Source organism: Bos taurus, chromosome 4 (assembly GCF_002263795.3).
Source record: "Bos taurus isolate L1 Dominette 01449 registration number 42190680 breed Hereford chromosome 4, ARS-UCD2.0, whole genome shotgun sequence".
Classification (NCBI taxonomy): Eukaryota; Metazoa; Chordata; class Mammalia; order Artiodactyla; family Bovidae; genus Bos; species Bos taurus.
The window spans coordinates 102,545,959-102,565,804 of NC_037331.1; the positions used below are offsets into that span (position 1 = coordinate 102,545,959).

General features: G+C 40.3%; 1 protein-coding gene across 8 annotated transcripts in view; it reads right to left on the bottom strand.

Annotated features, from left to right (window-relative positions):
* The window catches only part of KIAA1549, a 134,327-nt gene that overhangs the window by 64,867 nt on the left and 49,614 nt on the right, over positions 1-19,846 (bottom strand). For all 8 annotated transcript variants that reach the window (XR_009494127.1, XR_009494124.1, XR_009494122.1 and 5 more), the window contains exons 3-9: positions 19,241-19,329; positions 18,004-18,181; positions 15,851-15,981; positions 13,452-13,635; positions 10,530-10,589; positions 9,203-9,351; positions 250-427 (exon numbers count right to left, since the gene is read on the bottom strand). Coding sequence is in view for 2 of the 8 variants with exons in the window: in NM_001080267.2 (NP_001073736.2) it covers positions 250-427; positions 9,203-9,351; positions 10,530-10,589; positions 13,452-13,635; positions 15,851-15,981; positions 18,004-18,181; positions 19,241-19,329 (969 nt within the window). In the remaining 6 variants the exon portion in view is untranslated. The remainder of the gene's footprint in view (positions 1-249; positions 428-9,202; positions 9,352-10,529; positions 10,590-13,451; positions 13,636-15,850; positions 15,982-18,003; positions 18,182-19,240; positions 19,330-19,846) is intronic.

A 19,846-nucleotide genomic window follows, 5' to 3' on the forward strand; every position in this document is an offset into this window, starting at 1 on the left:
AAATGCTGGGTAAGAAAATGAACAGTGAATGCTACAACTACATGCAACTGAAATAAAGAAGGTCCTGGCAAATTAATTTTAATGACTGGCCTCTTATATAAGTGACACCTAATAATAAAGGTATAAGACATAAATCTACTATGCACACATAAGAAAGCTTTAAATTCAGAGATTATCATCAGAGAAAGACTGGCTTTTGACCCCAGCTCAGCACAGATGACTATGAGAGGCCAAGCCTCACGCACTCACGTTGGGCAACAGCGCCTTGAATTCGGTAACCCAAGATGATGGCTGCTCTCTGGATGTCTATCTTGTTAATCAGATCTGAAGACTTGACTGCACTGAGTCTCTCTCCATCTTGATCCTCCACAAAGTAGATGAGCTGCACAGGATTGTCATCTCCCTCGAGCCTTGACACATTTACCACCTGAAAGATAACAGAAACCATTAGCATTTTAGAAGCTCACATTTCCAGATGCCCTTTCTTGGGAGCACTCAACCTTGACTGTGTTACCCAGGATTTATTCCTCCTATCCTCCTAATAAGGTCATTACACCACTCCAGATCCCAGAATCCCCAAGACGCTCTCTTGATGAGAAGAAAAACAGTTAAAATGAAAGCTCCTCTCTGCAGAATAATAAGTGTGCTTTGTTTTGCTCAAAGTCTTCTTTGAGATAAAACAGCAGGAGGGCACATAGAATACGCCAAGTCCAGTCTAGAACTGCTATCAACCAGCTCCAACAGGTCACGGGAGAGTGCTGTTGTCCTCCCAACACCCGTGGTTCTCTGAAACTATTAGTGGTTCTAGCCAATCCTTTCTCAAATCTACTAGCATTTTCTCCCTGTTCTTCTAGGGCAGAGTTTCTCAACCTTGGCACCATTGCCATTTTTGATCCAGATAATTCTTTGATGTGGGACTACCCCAAGTATCATAGGATGTTTAGCAGCATCTCTGCCCTGAACTCACTAAAGGCTGATAGCAAAAGCCATGTCCTTCCTCACCAGCTGCGAAAACCAAAAATGTTTCCAAACATTGCCAAATGTACCCTGGGGGGCAAAATCATCCCCTGTTGAGAACCACTGCTCTTGCAATAATAAATCTCATTAATTTTTTAATATCCCACTCCCAACAAGAGATAGATCATCCAGACAAGAATCAATAAACAGCAGATTTGAAAATGCTGCAGACCAAATGAACCGAACAAACATACATAGAACATTCCATCTAATACAACACAATATACATTCTTCTCAAGTACACACGGAACATTTTCTAGTGCACATCATATGTTAGGCCATAAAACAAGTTTCAAGGAAGACATGAGTTTCAGCATGTTGGTGATGGACAGGGAAGCCTGGCATGCTGCAGTCCAAGGGATCACAAAGAGTTGGACACGACTGAGTGACTGAATTGAACTGAACTGAACCAATAAAAAGAGACAGGACTCAAAAACTATAAGTGAAAGAGAAGACATTACAATAGATACCACAGAAACGTAACGGATCAGAAGAGACTACTGTGAACAATTATATGCCTACAGATTTGACAACCTAGAAGACATGGGTAAATTCCTAGAAACATGCAACCTACCAAGACAGGACCATGATGAAACAGAAAATCTATTCAGACCAATAATGAGTAAGGAAATTAAATCAGTAATCACAAACGTCCCAGCCAAAAAAAAAAAAAGCCCAGAACTAGATGATTTCACTGATGAATTCTATCAAATATTTAAAGCAAAATTAATGCCAAACCTCAAAATTTTCCAAAAAATTAAAGAGGAGGAAGCATTCTCAAATTGATTGTATAAGACTAACATTATCTTAATACCAAAGCCAGGTATAGACACTACAAGAAAAGAAAACTGCAGACCAATATCTCTAAGAAACACAAATGTAAGACTTTTAACAGTCTTAGCACACCAAATTCAACAATAAATCATACAATCATATCGACAGATACAAAAAAAAGCATCTGACAAAACTCAACATCTGTTTTTGATAAAAACTCTCAACAAATTGAATACAGAAGAAACATATCTCTATATAGAAAAAATCACATATGACAAATCCACAGCTAACACTGTGCTCAATGGTGAAAGGTTGAAATCTTTTCTTTTATGATCAGGAATAAGATGAGATTCTCCACTCTCACTACCCCTGTTCAACACAATACTAGAAATCCTAGCTGGAACAATCAGGCAAGAAAAATAAATAAAAGGCACTCAAATTGAAAAGGAAGAAATAAAACTGTCTTTGTAGGTGACATGATATTATATATAGAAAACCCTAAAGACTCTACAAAAAAAAAAAAAAACCTAGTGGAATGACTAAGTAAATTCAGTAAAGTTGCAAGATATAAAATAAACATACAAAAATCCATTGTATTTCTATACACTAATAACAAAATACCTGAAAAAGAAACAAACAGTCTCATTCAAAATAGCATCAAAAATAATCAACTATTTAGGAATAAATTTAACCAAGGAGGTAAAGATCTGTATACTGAAATCTATAAGACACTGAAGAAAGAAACCGAAGAATACACAAATAAATGGAAATATATCCCATATTCATGGATCAAAAGAATACTGTTAAAATGGCCATACTATCCAAAGATATCTATAGATTTAATGCAGTCCCTACCAAAATTCCAATGGCATTTTTACAGAAATAAAACAACAATCCTAAAATTCATATGGAACCACAAAAGACCCTGGTGACAAAAAAGCCAAGAATACTCAATGGGGAAAACAAAGTCTTTTCAATAAACGGAGTTGGGAAAACTGGATATTCACATCAAAAACATTGAAACTGGACACCATCTTATACAGAAAAATTAACTCTAAATGGAAACACCTGAAACCACAAAACTCCTACATGAAAACATATGACAAAAGTTCTGTCATTGGTCTTGGCAATGGTTTTTGGATAAGACATTCAAAGCACAAGCAACAAAGCAAAAATAAATAAATGGGACTACATGTTAACAAAAAAGCCTCTACACAGCAAAATAAGCAACAAAATGAAGAGGCAATCTATGAAATGGGATAAAATATTTGCAAATCATGTATTCGATAAGGGGTTAATATTCAAAATATATTAAGGAACTGATAAAATTCAATAGCAAAAAAAAAAAAAAAACCTGATTAACAAACAAGCATCAGTTCAGTTCAGTTCAGTTCACTCAGTCGTGTCCGACTCTGCGACCCCATGGACTGCAGCAAGCCAGGCTTCCCTCACCAACTCCTGGAGCTTGCTCAAACTTATGTCCATCAAGTCAGAGATGCCATCCAACTATCTCATCATTTGTTGCCCTCTTCTCCTCCTGCCTTCAATCTTTCCCAGCATCAGGGTCTTTTCCAGTGAGTTAGTTCTTCACATCAGGTGGCCAAAGTATTAGAGCTTCAGCTTCAGCATCAATCCTTCCAATGAATATTCAGGACTGATTTCCTTTAGGATTGAATGGTTTGATCTCCTTGCAGTACAAGGCACTCAAGAATCTTCTCCAACACCATAGTTCAAAAGCATAAATTCTTTGGCACTCAGCTTTCTTTGGAAAAAAAAAAAAAAAACATAGCTTTGACTACACAGACCTTTGTCAGCAAAGTGTTGTCTCTGCTTTTTAATACACTGTCTAGCATCAGGGTCTTTTCCAATGAGTCAGTTCTTCACATCAGGTGGCCAAAGTATTAGAGCTTCAGCATCAGTTTTTCCATTGAACATTTCAGGCTTGATTTCGTCTAGGATTGACTGGCTTGACCTCCTTGCTGTCCAAGGGACTCTTAAGAGTCCTCTCCAACACCACAGTTCTAAAGCATCAATTCTTTGGTGCTCAGCTTTCTTTATGGTCCAATTCTCACATCCATACATGAACACTGGAAAAACCATAGCTTTGACTAGATGGACCTTTGTTGGCAAAGTAATGTCTCTGCTTTATAATATGCTGTCTAGGTTGGTCATATTTTTTCTTCCAAGGAGCAAGTGTCTTTTAATTTCATGGCTGCAGTCACCATCTGCAGTGATTTTGGAGCCCAAGAAAATAAAGTCTGTCACTGTTTCCATTGTTTCCCCATCTATTTGCCATGAAGTGATAGGACTGGATGCCATGATCTTAATTTTTTGAGTGCTGAGTTTTATGCCAGCTTTTTGACTCTCCTCTTTCACTTTCATCATGAGGCTCTTTAGTTTCTCTTCGCTTTCTGCCATCAGGGTGCTGTCATCTCCATATCTGAGGTTACTGATATTTCTCCCAGCAATCTTAACTCCAGCTTGTGCTTCATCCAGTCTGGCATTTTGCATGATGTACTTCGCATATAAGTTAAATAAGCCAGGTGACAATATACAGCCTTGACATATTCCTTTCCCTATTTGGAACCAGTCTGTTGTTCCATGTCCAGTTCTAACTGTTGCTTTTTGACCTGCATAGATTTCTCAGGAAGCAGATAAGGTGGTCTGTATTCCCATCTCTTGAAGAATTTTCCATAATTTGCTGTGATCCACACAAAGGGTTTAGCAAAGTCAATGAAGCAGAAGTAGATACTTTTCTGGAATTCTCTTGCTTTTGCGATGATCCAACGGATGTAGGCAATTTGATCTCTTGTTCCTCTGCCTTTTCTAAATCCAGCTTGAACATCTGGAAGTTCACAATTCACATACTGTTGTGAATTCACAATTCACTGGCTTGGAGAATTTTGAGCATTACTTTACTAGCGTGTGAGATGAGTCCAACTGTGCAATAAATAATTTGAGCATTCTTTGGCACTGCCTTTCTTTGGGACTGGAATGAAAACTGACCTTTTCCAGTCCTGTTTTTCAGCCACTGTTGAGTCTTCCAAATTTGCTGGTGTATTGAATGCAGCACTTTCACAGCATCATCTTTCAGGATTTGAAATAGCTCCACTGGAATCCCATCACCTCCACTAGTTTTGTTCATAGTGATGCTTCCTAAGGCCCATTTGACTTCACACTCCAGGATGTCTAGCTCTAGGTTGAGTGATCACACTATCATGGTTATCTGGGTCATTAAGATCTTTTTTGTATAGTTCTGTGTATTCTTGCCACGTCTTCTTAATATCTTCTGCTTCTGTTAGGTCCATATCATTTCTGTCCTTTATTGTGCCCATCATTGCATGAAATGTTCCCTTGGTATCTCCCTTGGAAACAAATGGGCATAGGATATGAATAGATATTTTTCCGAAGATACACAAATGGCCAAGGGGTTCATGAAAAGGAACTCAATATCACTAATTATCATGGAAATGCAAATCAAAACCACAGTGAGATATCACCTCACATCTATTAGAATGACTTATCAAAAGCATAGGAGATAAATGCTAGTGAGGATGTAGAGAAAAGGGAACCTTTGTGCACTACTGGTGGGAATGTAAGTTGGTATAGCCACCATGGAAAATAGTGTGGAGGTTCCTCAAAAATTTAAAACTAGAACCAGTATATGATCCAGGAGCTCCACTTTGGAGTACATATCCAAAGTAAATGAAATCACTGTCTTTGAAAAGATATCTGCACCCCAAGTTCACTATATTCAACAGGCAGGACATGGAAGTAACCTAAGTGTCCATCTATGGGCAAATGGATAAAGAAAATGGGACATGATACACACACATGCATGTACACACACAATGGAATATTACTTATCCAAAAGAAGCAGAAAATCCCATCATTTGCAACTATATGGGATGAACCTTGAATGCATTACGCTAAGTGAAGTAAGTCCGACAAATACTGTATTATCTCACACTTGTGGAATCTAAAAAAGTCAAACTCATGGAAAGAGTAGATTGGTGATTGCAAGTGTGGAGGGGAAGAGAAATGGGGTGATGGTGGTCAGAGAGGGTACACTTCTAGTCATCAAGTTCTAGGGATCTAATGTATAGCATGGTGACTACAGTTAATAATATTGTACTGCATACTTGCTGCTAAGAGAACAGACTTAAAAGTTCTCACCACACACACACAAAAATATGTGAGCCATGGATGTGCTAACTAATCTTACATTAGTAACTGTTTCACAATGTATATATAAATCAATGGAGAAGGACATGGCAACCCACTCCAGTATTCTTGCCTGAGAAATCCCATGGATAGAGGAGCCCCTTGCAGTCCATGAGGTCACAAAATAGTTGGATGTGACTTACCAAGTAAACAACGTGCATAAAGCATATCATCATACTGTACACTTTAAATTCACACAATGGTATAAGTCAGTTACTTCACAATCAAGTTGGAAAAAATCTCATAAATTCATTATCTGCTGGGTCAAACAATACTTTGATTTGTCCCCAAATTTGTATCTCTCTGGTGTTAACAGGGAAGTCCTGTTACATCAGTACTTCAGAATCTAGGACACTTGATATATCACAGTTTTGCATAAATATAGCTTTCTATTTTGTTTCTATTTCTCTTAGTAATATGCAACAACTTTATGGCCCCTTCAGACTCCAGCAAAATAGTGGACTGACATTCTGAGAGAATGATCAACGGTAACCCCAAGCCCTCTATTTTAGACACATAATTTGAATGTTTGGTCTCTACATTTGCCATTGGCAAAACGTAGCTGCTACTTTTCTAGCCACAATACAGAACTGTAACAGTGCCCTGTGCTCTGGACATGGCTGTTGGCCTCTTTCTTCACCACTGGAAACTTCTGGCAAACTTTGGGCCACTATTTCATGATTTCATTGTGAATGCCTACTTCCAGATCATGTATAAAGATCCTTAACATAGGTCCAAACTCCCATCCCTGGAGAACCTATTCTTTATACCTCTCATCTTAAGAATGGCTCACCTGTTCAGCCCTTCATTTGCTGTTTCTAGGCTAGTTTCTTGACCACTTCTGCTCCCTAACCACCTACTTCCTCCCCCAGAACTGTGCTGTAGTAGCTGATTTTCATTAGCCTTTAGGATGGAATACTACAAAGGGCTACTGAAACACAATAGATTATATCCCCCTGCCTGTCTACCTACGTGCCTATTTATTCCATTTTAAAGTTTGGATAAGTTTTAGAAATGCTTCTTCTTGCAGAAACCATACACCTAAATATCCAGTGACATCTACCTTGATTAAAAATTCTACATGCTTCTCTAATCTGAAAGTAAAAGTCTGTAAAATCTAATCCCAACATCCTTTCTAGATGACTTCTTATCAGATTCATATCTGAAATCCATAAAACCAGGCTGTGACAGTCATCATTTGGGGCAACACTTTCTATTTTATTTTAAAAAAATATTTTCTGATTAAAATCACATATTCAACCATACAAATTATATGCTCATTGGAGAAATTTTGAAGAACAAGAAAAATAAGGATAAAGAATATAACAAAAATCACCTGAAACTCAATCAACCAAAGAAAATCATTGCAAATATTTTGGCATATTCCCTGTCACTTTTTTCATAATATGTACATTAATATTTGGATTACATTGCATATATTCATTTGTAGCCTCTTTTTACTTGAGCTTTTTTCTATATTTCCTCACTAATTAAAAAAAAATGATAATGGGACATTCTAACATAAAGATTTCACTACTGTTTATTTGCCCATTCTCTAATTGCTGGACTTTGAGTTTGTTTTAATATTTTCACTTTTACACATTATGTTTTTTTTTTTTAATTTTAACACCAAAAATACTTTTGTGTTGAGGTATAGCAGATTAACAACATGGTGGTAGTTTCAGGTGAAAAGGCACTAAACCATACATATAAAACATGAATCCATTCTCTCCCAAACTCCCCTCCCATCCAGGCTGGCACATAACATTGAGGAGAGTTTCATGTGCTATACAATAGGGTCTTTACACATTATGTTTTTTTTCTTTTTTTTTTTAATTAAATTTATTTATTTGCTTTATAATATTGCGTTGGTTTCTGCCACACATCAACATGAATCAGCCACAGCATTATGTTTTGATGAAAAGTCCTGGTTGTACATAAATCCTTGCCTACGTCTCCATGTTTGGTCACTCTAAAGTGGAAGACATGGAGGGTATGTTTTCTAAGCAATTTATTAGATGGCACCATTAGCCCAGGATGACTTGGTTAACTTTCACAGATTCCACATTTCTATCTTAGGGAACTTACACAACTAATAAAGCATATCATTATGGAATTTTATGGTCCTCTACAGCTATTTTATGTGCATAAATTAACCTCCACCCAGACCTTGAGCTCTAAGAAGCCAAGGCTGCCAAATAAGGCAAGGCTTTTTATGTTCATTTTTATTCTTAGTATTATAGTTATTTGTTTAATATTGCTCTCATTTTTTTTTTTTTAGTTTTTTAATTTCTCCATATTCTATAGCATCTGGCAAAGTAACTAGTTTAGAAACCTAACAACCACCTTTCTGGGAGGGAAAATAAAGTGCAACATATACAGGGGAAAACTTGGTAAAAGAGCTGAGGGATGATGGTGATGCCAGTTCTCAGCAAAATGGCCAGCTCCCCACCCAAGTGTCAGCTTCATATCTTTCTCTCTAAAGCCTCTAAACCACCAGCCTCCATGTCTCTGCACGCTGGGGTTTCACCCTGGCTTCTTGTCTCTGAAATGACATAGCTCTAAATATCCCATTTCCCTAGCTTTAAAAGTCAGCATGTGAAAGACGAAAATCCAAAATAACGTCATTCATATCGAGATGGGAATTAATTACAGCCTCAACCCCCAACTCTGAGTATGTGCATTTTTAAATGGGTCACTTTTCAATTCAAATGGATCTGTCATTGCAACCTTTCTGCCAGTTTATGTAGTGAAGACAACTTGGGTAACAAGAGACAATCAGGGCTGGCGGGAGGTGGGGAAGACAGAGTGCTGGAATAGAGGACAGTACATTTTCCTCTTTCCCATCTCTCAAGGTCTCTCACAGCTGAATGATTTATCTCTACGATGCTATCAATAATGTGTACCATTCCATAAAATCAGGTCATCCAATGGCAATCCACTTATACATTCTTTTGCTGTGGTCCCCACAAGGCCATTTGCTGCACTGACCACTTATTAAGGACTCGGGAAATATCTGTCCAGACTCTAGCGGAACCAAAATCCTGACACATTCACTGCTGCTTAAGAGAGCAATCAGTCTATTTATCAACACTTTTCTCCTGGCATTTTCCATTTGCGTGAAAACATGGCCCATTTTTAGATGGCTGCTCTCTCCTTCCCCTCCCTCCTCCTCTGGCCTTCTTACCTGCACCATGTTGTTCCCAGCAGTGATGGTGGCCCTTCTCCACATCCGCCTTCTGGTGGAAACTTCACTGAGCAGCTGGGCCAGCTTGCGCTCCATCTCAGCTTGAAACACTTCATTCTGGAGTTGCTTCTCAACAACACCCAGGAGGACTACATTTAAGGTGAAACACACACAGGCCCCCAAACAAGTTAACAGTGGAGAGGAAAGAGTGTGTATAAAGGAAATTAACACAGGCTTACTATAAAACGCCAATCCCTAGGAAGGAGACATTAAAGGGGGAAAGAGGGAAGACGAACGGGGTGTGAGAGAGCCTCAGGGAGGGTAGGTCATGGGTCTTATCTCTAAAGTTCACAAAGACTGGTAGCCAGAAGTTCCAGGAGTTCAGCAATGCAGGGGCTTTGGAGCTAAGAGCTCCTACACAAGATCAAATGCTTTGTCTGCACTGTTTCAAAATTTCTGTAAATGGTCTGAACTCATATTCTATCTTAAGATTCAGACTCATTAACTGACTTGAGATAAGGAGGCCTGTCTTCAGACATCTGGATTATCTAAACAGACAACGGCTTCTCAGCATGGTATAGAAGAAAAAAGTGAGTTTTTCAGCCAAAACTGGCTCACATCCCCTTTGAAATAGGACCACATGCAAGTCACTTAACCACTAGGAAAATTATTTCAAAAATAAGGCCACTGTACCATGCAAAGAGGTGGGGCCTTTATCAGACATCATGTTGTACATGAGCAACAAGAACTTTCAGGGCCCAGGAACCTGTCCATAGTGATGATCCCCACTTTGCAAGCTTCCTCCATGACCAGTGAGGTACCAGGCTGCTCCCACACTGTCATAGGCTGGGCATCTTTTACTCTTTTGTGTCCCAAGTTAGAAAGCCTTTATTTGCAATTCCACGGCTATGAATATCTGATCCAGGCCCACAAGACTTTAAAACATGCTTCTTAACTGCTCACCAAGTTACCTTATTTGTCCTTATCAAACCAGACATATGAGGCTTTTAGGGGAAAAGAAGAGAGCCTTGCTTTGGAACCTTGTCCTGTTCTGGTCAGAAGATTGTCAATTCCTGTTAGACTTTGTCCTGGACTTGACATATGAATTTTAAAGAAAGCCAATCCTTTCTGTGCCATAACTCAGTGGGACATATTCTCGTGGTCAAATCTGAATCCCTTTTCTCATTCATTCTTTTGCCAAGAATCTAAGGTACATGTTGCCCTGAATTTAGGACTCAGAAACAGGAAAGGCAGTGTCCCTCTCAATATACCAGCACAGGCTTCTTCCTCTTACAGTTTCTCAAAACATTATGTAAGTTAAACATACCTGTTCTTACCCAGGAGGACTTCAACAGCTGAGATAAGTTGAGCTGCGGGTACTGGAAGGCTATAAGAAGGAAAGAGTTAGAAAAGGAGAAAGATCTGTTAAAAAAAAAAGTTTGCAACAGTCAGAAAGGTGAGTGTTCTAGGGAGCGAGGGATAAAGTCACAATATGCCATCTCTCCTTCACTAATCAGCTCTGTCTGTGGGCGCAAGGCTAGAGTGCCAGGCTGGGGTGAAGGCAGAGACAGTGACAGGGTCCTGAGCACATCAGCCTCTAGGAGAAAGAGGAAGAAAAGGAAAGAAAGGGCGACATCATGAGACACTGTTTCACAGAGCTCACCCATAAGCTCCCCTTGAAATGTCACAGTTCCAGAGCAACCAGCTTTCACTCCGTGTTCCTCAGAGCCCTGGAAATTCCCAGCAGTGACTCAGCCAGGGTAAAGTGACCCAATGTCTGGCATACCTATTAGTTCATCCATACCTGCACAATATATCACTGAAAGCTGCTATTCGTAAATAACAATTTCATCCCTGTCTACTTCTGCATTTTACAAGTTATTCTTTTTCATTTAATTAACACTACACTAAAATACGATAAGGGCTTCCCAGGTAGCTCAAATGCTAAGGAATATGCCTGCAATGCAGAAGACCTGGGTTCGATCCCTGGGTCGGGAAATCTCCGGGAGGACGGCATGGCTACCCACTCCAGTCTCTTGCCTAGACAATCCCATGGACAGAGGAGCCTTGCAGGCTACAGTCCATGGGGTTGCAAAGAGTCGACACAAATGAGTGACTAACACACAAAACACAGTAATAATCATTAAGCCATTTGGCTGTTCCATTCTGAAAAAGAATTTGATATCTTTCTTTCCCCTTAACTTCAACTCTGGAATCTACTGTTTTTTTGAAGTAAATATTTCCCCTATCCTGACTCCACTCCCTTTGTACTGTGAACTGAACTGTTTCCTCCAGGAAGGAAGGTTTTGGTGGTTTTCATTTCTGTTTCTTTTTTCTTCTTAAATGTACACACAGTAAACCTTGGTCTTTTTACTGCATATGTAGGTTGGTGCTGTATATTTAGGACTTCCCTGGTGGCTCAGACGGTAAAGCGTCTGTCTACAATGCAGGAGACCCGGGTTCGATCCCTGGGTTGGGAAGATCCCCTGCCAGTCCAGGACTATTGCCTGGAAAATCCCATGGACAGAGGAGCCTGGTAGGCTACAGTCCATGGGGTCACAAAGAGTCGGACACGACTGAGCGACTTCACTTCACTTAGGTTGGTGCAAGCATAACTGCGGTTTTGGACCATGATTTTTAATTCATTATAACTAGTCTCAAACACATCTTTATTAATCAAAATAGGAATCATTACAATCAATACATCTTTGCCAATGAGAAATAAGTTTGTTTATTCCTGTAGTGTGAAAACCCATGCTTCAGGATCTGATGAACTCTTGGAAAGCATTTTCTGCATCCTGCTAGTGGTGGAAGCATTTTCTCTGCAGAAAGTTGTCAGGATGCTTGAAGAAATGGTAGTCGGTTGGCGAGAGGTGAGGTGAACATGGCAGATGAGGCAAAACTTCATAGCCCAATTCATTCAACTTTTAAAACATTGGTTGTGCGACATGTGGTCAGGTGTTGTTGTGGAAAAGAACTGGGCCCTTTCTGTTGACCAATGCTGGCTGCAGGTGTTGCAGTTTTCAGGGTATCTCATCAATTTGCTGAGCATACTTCTCAGATGGAATGGTTTCGCCAGGATTCAGAAAGCTGTAGTGGATCAGACCACCAGCAGACCACCAAACAGTGACAATGACCTTTTTTGGTTCAAGTCTGGTTTTGGGAAGTACTTTGGAGCTTCTTCTTGGTCCAACTGCTGACCTAGTCATTGCTGGTTGTCGTATAAAATCCACTTTTCATCCCACGACACAATCTGATTGAGAAATGGTTCACTGTTGTTGTCTAGAATAAGAGGACACTTCAGATGACAATTTTTTAAAAATTTTCAGTCAGCTCACAAGGCACCCACTTATCGAGTTTTTCCACCTTTCCAATTTGCTTCAAATACCGAATGACTATAAAATCGTTGATGCTGAGTTCTTCGGCAACTTCTTGTGTAGTTGGAAAAGGATCAGATTTGTTGATGGCTCTCAACTGGCCATTGTCAACTTCCGAACTATGTTCCTCATCTTCAAGGCTTTCCTCTCCTTTGCAAAACTTCTTGAACCACCACTGCTCTGTACATTCATTAGCAGTTCTTTGGCCAAATGCTTTGTTGATGTTGTGAGTTGTCTCTGCTTTACAACCCATTTTGAACTCAAATAAGGAAATCACTCGAATTTGCTTTTTGTTTAACATCATTTCCATAGTCTAAAATAAATATAAAATACACAGCCAGTAACAAGTCACTAGCAAAAAAAAACATAAAGTGAGAAATGGGCATTAAAACGATGTACAACATAACCAAATTTATTTAAGAAGGTATTCCGATATCAAATGGCAAAGTTCAACAGTGCAAAACCGCAATTACTTTTGCACCAACCTAATAGTTTTATGGGTTCTGACAAGTGCATAGAGGTGTGTAACCACCACCATAATATACAAGACACTCTCATCACTACCCCCTCCCCCTACTCCAAGCTGCTTTCTTCACATCCTTCAGCCCTGGTAACCACAGATTTGTTACTCGGTCCCTCTGGTTTCACCTCTTCCAGGACTGGTATAATCTTGGATAGCACCCTTGGCTCTCTGAAGAGAATAACAAAGCAAGCCTCAGGGCAGAGGAGGGCTCTGGAGGCCCACCCCCACGTGATCTGAGAAGCTCCAGTTTTATCTGATTTATATTCTGGATTTCTTCTAGCTATTCTGTTTGAAGAAGTCCACCAACGCAAGCATTCGCAGCCACATTTCCCGGGAGAGCACCACTCACGTTCAGCGATCTGCAGCACCGGGTACCCCAGGTAGAAACTGAACTCCACCACGCTCAGGTTTCTGAGCAGCTCGCTCACTTCAGATCCATTCAGAAACCCCTGCGAGCCTCTGACAGCAAAGACGATGTTCACTGGGCCCCGGCGAGGAGCCAGCCTCGAAGATCCCACAGTGATATTCAAGATCTGAAAGAAAGCAATTGGAATAAGATAAATTAAAACCTCTAGCTCAAGGCCTGACTATGATTTCTCTCTCACAATTTCCCTCACCAAATTTTTTTTTAAGAATATTTTTAAAGGAAGAATAATTGGCTTCACAACCAGGTTCCCTTTTGTAATAATTTTAAACCTTCAGTTTATTGAAAACATTTTTTACATTAAGTAGAGAACTGAACACATACATGTATTTATAGTTTCTCCCCATTTCGTTCCCACCCCAAATCGCACTGAAATAATAATAAGATGAACAAAGGGGAATAAATCTACAAAGACACCGAGAAAAGAAGAAAACCAGAGATTCTGTCAAATTACTGGAAGCTGGAGGCAGGGTGGGAATCATGTTGATACAAACCAGAACAGAGGGAACCAAGACCCCAAAACACACACATGCACAGACCACAGTGGACTGAGAAGGGTCTCCTCCAGAGGCCCCAGGAGGCCTCCTCCCAGAGATCTGCAGGAACTGAGACCAGAGTGGGCTGCAGGACAGCCAGTGGGGTCACTAGGTAAAGACTGGGTGATTCAGGTATCTCCCACCCCTCTCCCTTCCCATGTCACACCCAGGCCGAGTCAGAAGGGCTAGCAGCCCCAGCTTCACCCCAGGAAGCTGAAGAACTGCTCCCTGAGGAAGATGAGCTCCTGGTCTGAGAGGGCCCAAGACCTGTTGTGGGGCAGCCTCTAAGCAGGAAGGTGGATGAAAATAACCACAGTGCACACAAGAGACAAAGAAGGAAAAAGCATGAAAGAAGGAGCTGTTCTGCCATAAAAAATACATCAACACACCCCATCCCCAGGATACAACCTCCTCATCTCATACGACGGTTGCCTGCCCCTGACCACATACTGCCTGGTACCCAGGGCTCCAGTGAACTCTCCTATCAGGAGAGAGGGCTGATGTAGACACAGACTCTACAGCTGAAGGGGAAAGGTGAACAAGGTCCTAAAACCACCTTCTTCCTCATTCCTAAAGACAACCACTAACAGTCAGCAGATGTTTACAGAAAACTAATAGCATGAAAGTGAAGACCCAAGATAAACACAGAACAATGGCAAAGAATGCAGAGAAAACTTAGGACGTGGAAGACAACTGATTAAAAATTCTAATTAACATCCTCAGAAACTTCCAAGGGACTATTGTAACATCATTCAAGACAAGCCTGCATTATTATAGGAAGCCTGCAATGAAACAAAGAGCAAATAACAATGAAAAACAAATGACAGCTAAAAGAAAATTCAATAGAGGAAATGAATAACGTAATGAAGACTGAAGACTGAAGACACAGCTGAAGACGATATCAATAACTAGGAGGACAAGATTTAGAAATCTGTAAAAGCAGGGAATTTCAAAAACAGGTAGAGGGACTTCCCTGGTGGTCCAGTGGTTAAGAATCCACCTTCCAATGCAGGGCACTTGGGTTTGATTCCTGGTCGGGGAACTAAGATCCCACATGTCACAGGACAATGAAGCCCGTGTGCCTCAACTCCTGAGCCTGCCTGTGCCACAACTAGAGAGAAGCCCTCACGCCGCAATGAAGAGCCTGCACGCCACAACAAAAGACCCCGCATGCTGCAACCAAGACCTGACACAGCCAAAAATATATAAATAAATTTGAAAGAGAGAGAGAGAGATGGAAAAAGTAAGAAATATGCATGGGGGATACAGGACCACCAAGATCTTTTTAACATGAATTTGAAAAAGAAAAAACAAAGAATATGGAGAAATAAATATCAAAGAAACGTAAAAACATCAGTTTCCATGTAGTACAAAGCCTGTTCTTTGATTTGTACTATATTCTGTTCATACAGTGAAGCACTGTATTTCATGGTATTCCATAAAATGAAACTCCAGTGTATTCAAGCACTCCCCTCATTGGATATTTAAGTTGATACTGTTCTTTTTTAGAACATTCTTACATTTCCCACATAGGCTCCTCCCTCTTCAGCTCACCATATCTGAGCTCCCTGGTTATTGCACCACTCTGCAATCTTTCAAATATACTTAGCCTACTCACGCTCTGTGGGCTCAATGCCATGGAAAGAGATGCTCTCTAATCCATGAGAACCGAATCTCCTCTGCTGGAGGGAATTAGTAAGAGTGAAGTGTGTCTGAAACTAAACATTAAGAAACGGGTTCTTCTTTAAAAGATAAAGCATCTTGTTCTGCACTCAAGGCTGTTCTCACCTGCACCGTGAGGTTATACCTCCCCTGGTGGTGTTTTCTCACTTCTGAGAGAGCTATCATCAGGCCTTTCTCGATGCGCTGGGTGAAGTTGCAGAAGCCGGTGTCCACACTTTGAGGCACAAACTGGAGTACTGAAAAAAAGGACAGCAACACAGTCCCCTGAACTAGGCATTTCTTCAGTATTTAAAATGAGGAGAGGGACAAAACAGTGTCTAAATCAACAAACTCTGTCCCATAGTACACGGTTAAGTTCTATAAAATTATTATCTTACTGAAGGATAGTTGATGTACATGATTATGTAAGTTTCAAGTGTACAACGTACTGATTCACAGTTTTTAAAGGTTATATTTCATTTATAGTTATAAAATACTAGCTATATTCCCTGTGTTATACAATATACCCTTGTAGCTTATTTATTTTATATATAGTAGTTCGCGCCTCTTAATCTCTTACATCTATATTGTCCCCACCCTTGGTTCTCTCTGCTTGTCAACACTAGTTTGTTCTCTATGAATCCATTTCTTTTCTCTTTTATTCACAAAGACACAGTATTTGTCTTTCTCTGTCTGACTTAATTTCACTTAGCATAATACCCTCTAAGTCCATCCATGTTCTTGCAAATGGCAAAATTTTCATTCCTTTTTATGGCTAAATAGTATATAAATATATAGGGATTCCCAGGTGGCTCAACAGTAAAGAATCTACCTGCCAATGCAGGAGACACAGGAGACACAGGTTCAAACCCTGGGTCAGAAAGACTCCCTGGAGGAATAAATGGCAACCCACTCCAATATTCTTGCCGGAAAATTCACACAGACAGAGGAGCCTGGCAGGTTACAGTCCATTATATATATATACACACACACATACATATCACATCTTCATCCATTCATCTGTTGACAGGCACTTGGGTGCTTCTATGTCTTGGGTTATTGAAAAAAATGCTGCTCTGAACACTGAGGTGTATGTGTCTTTTTGAATTAGTGTTTTCATTTTTTTGGATACACATCCAAGAGTGGAACTGCTGGGTCATATGGTAGTTCTATTTTCAGTTTTTTGAGAAACCTCCATACTGTTTTCTGTAGTGGCTGCACCAATTTACATTCCCACCAACAGTATACAAGAGTCCATGATGTTTTATTTACATATATCATATCACGGAAATGTGGAAAGCCAACTGTACCAAAGGACTACATGCAATGTGAAGGTGACTCATACCATTTTAAAATGGAAAATATCTAAGATAATAACTGGGGCATCAAAAGATACAACACCGAAACATTTGAAATATAAATAAATTCACTAGTGATGAATTCTTAAGTATGTATGGGTGAAATGACATGGTATCTGATATTGTTTTAAAACACTCTAGCTTCCTCAAAAAAGTCTCTGTGAGATAAACAAAATTGGAAAAATGTTTGTATGCACAGATGTGGGCTAACTACAGTATTCTTTCTACTTCTGTATGTTTTTAAAAGTCCATAATAAAAATTTAAATGACATTAATGAATTACTGTTAATTTCAGGGGGTGTGACAATGATATTGTGAATAGAAGTGTGTATGTATGCATGTGTATGTTTTATGTGTGTGCATATATGTTTAATAGTCTTATATTTTAGAGGCACAGGCTGAAATATTTATGAATGAAATGACAAGAGGCCATATCAAAATAACGTGAGAGGAGGGGGTTTATCTGGGGACAAAGATGTAACAAAACTGGCTAGGAGTTGAAAACTGTTGTGTGTTAGTCACTCAGTTGCGTCTGACTCTTTGCAACCCTGGGGACTGTTCCTTTGTCCCTGGGGATTCTCCAGGCCAGAATACTAGAGCGCGTTGTCATGCCCTCCTCCAGGGGATCTTCACAACCCAGGAGCTTCCCAATCCAGGGCTTGAACCCAGGTCTCCTGCATTGCAGGCGGACTCTTTACTGTCTGAGCCACCAATTGTTGAAGCCATACAATGAGTAACTAGGGGTTCATTATATTATTCTGTGCACTTTTATATAAGCTGGAAATTCGCCATCATTATAAAGTTTTTTGAAATTCTGAATAACAAGTTTTGACACAATCCTCCCCAAACTATTTTAAAACATAAAAAAGTGAAATGAAATTCTATTTACAAATCAGAACAACTATACTTAAGTCTTCTTACCTGTTTGAACTTGGAACCTGGACTCTGGCACAAGGAAGGAAGGTTTCACAGCCAAGATTAAAGGAGTTTGGTCTCGTACAAGTTTACTATTTATAAGTACATTGATGACAGATATTGCCGTGTAAACGAAGGGACCAGATGTTACCAGAAAAGTGAAGTCAGCAAATAGCTCATAAACCTATAAAAATAAAGACAAAAGACATTAATTAGAAAATTTGAGGGTAACATTACCCAAACTAAAGGAAGTTGTATTGAGTAGAAAAATAACAAAGTTAAAAAAATAATTTTAAATGAAGGGGTATGGCTTCAGAGATAATTAAAATTTTATTTTAATTTATTTTAATTATTCACATATCCATCAAATTTCTCAACAAAAGCACAAAATTACAAGAGCAAGGACTGTGAAAAAGAAGAATAGTCAATAACAGGAACCAAATAAGGAATTCAGAAAAATTCAAGGTGTTTTATTGTATTTAACCCACATAAAAAGGAGCACTGACTCTATTAAGCAGAGCTATCCACAAGAAATATGTGAGCCACATATGTAATTTTTAAACTTCTAGTAGCCACATTTAAAAATATAAACAGGTGAAATTAATTTTTAAAACATTTTACTTAAACCATATATGAAATATCATCTCAATTGTAGGCAATGCAAAAACATGATTAATGAGATATTTTGCATTCCCTTTTGCACTGAGTCTCTGAAATCTGGTGTTTATTTTGCATTGACAGCACATCTCACTCGGGACAAGCCCCATTGCACGTGCTCAACAGCCACACGTGGCTCACGGCTCCGTTCAGGATGGCGCCAGCCTAGAACGTGGCTTTGTGAGCTCAGCAGGGGACAGGAGGCACCAGCAGGCGTCCAGCATAAAGCACCTAGAAACCCATCTCACTCAACGCACAGAAACATACATACACATTCCCTCTAAACTCTCATCCGAGCGCTTTCATGTAAATCAAAGGAAGCAAGATCCTTAGGCCATCACCCCAGACTCGAGTCTTAGAGCCCTTTGCTCCCACTCTGCCAACACGTCTGATGGACTAAACCTGGCCTCGTCTGGGGTCAGAAAGGCTTCCTTGGAGAACCGGATGGTTGAGGGGTGATCCAAAGGAAAAGAAGGTGTGCACCAGGAGGAGGGAGGGGGAAAGAGGAAAACAAATGTCCTGCTCCCACTAAGACGAGCAATCCACCCAAGCTCCCCGTCCAGATTTCCACACCATGCAGACCCACCTTGAGCTCCACCACGCGGTTAAAGTGGGTCCTCAACACCTCTTTGATGGATGTGATGATATACTCCTGCACGGCTCTGCGGGCCAGCACTGCAAGGCAGGTTAGTGTCATTATGAACGTGCAGAGGACCCAAGGGCTCCCCTGGTCTCAGTGTGGAGAAAAAAGACCCAGTGCGTTCTCCTCCCTCCTCCCAGTTCCACCTTCCCTGACCACTCGGCTCCCTGCCTGCTCCTCCTCTCCTGCCATCTTCTTCCTTTCTATCCCTCATCCCCATCCCAAGCAACATGCAGAACCAGGTTGCTGATCAACCGCACATTATACTTCAGTGCATATGAACAGGACACTGGCTTGATGCACACTTGCCACTTCTCAGAGGAAAAGTGGGACAGTCTAATGGGAGACCACAGTCGCCAGACTTGTTCAGACATGACATCCGGGGTACTCCGGGTTCCTGCGGCTAAAACAGCCAAGCAGCTGCAAGAGAAGCTGCTGCCTGTTGGCCAGTAACTCAGACAGCAGGCTGGGGAGAAGGTCAAGGTCTGTGACCCAGTTCAGAGGATACTAAGTCACCCCATGTTGCTCTCCTTGGCTTCTCTGATGGCTCAG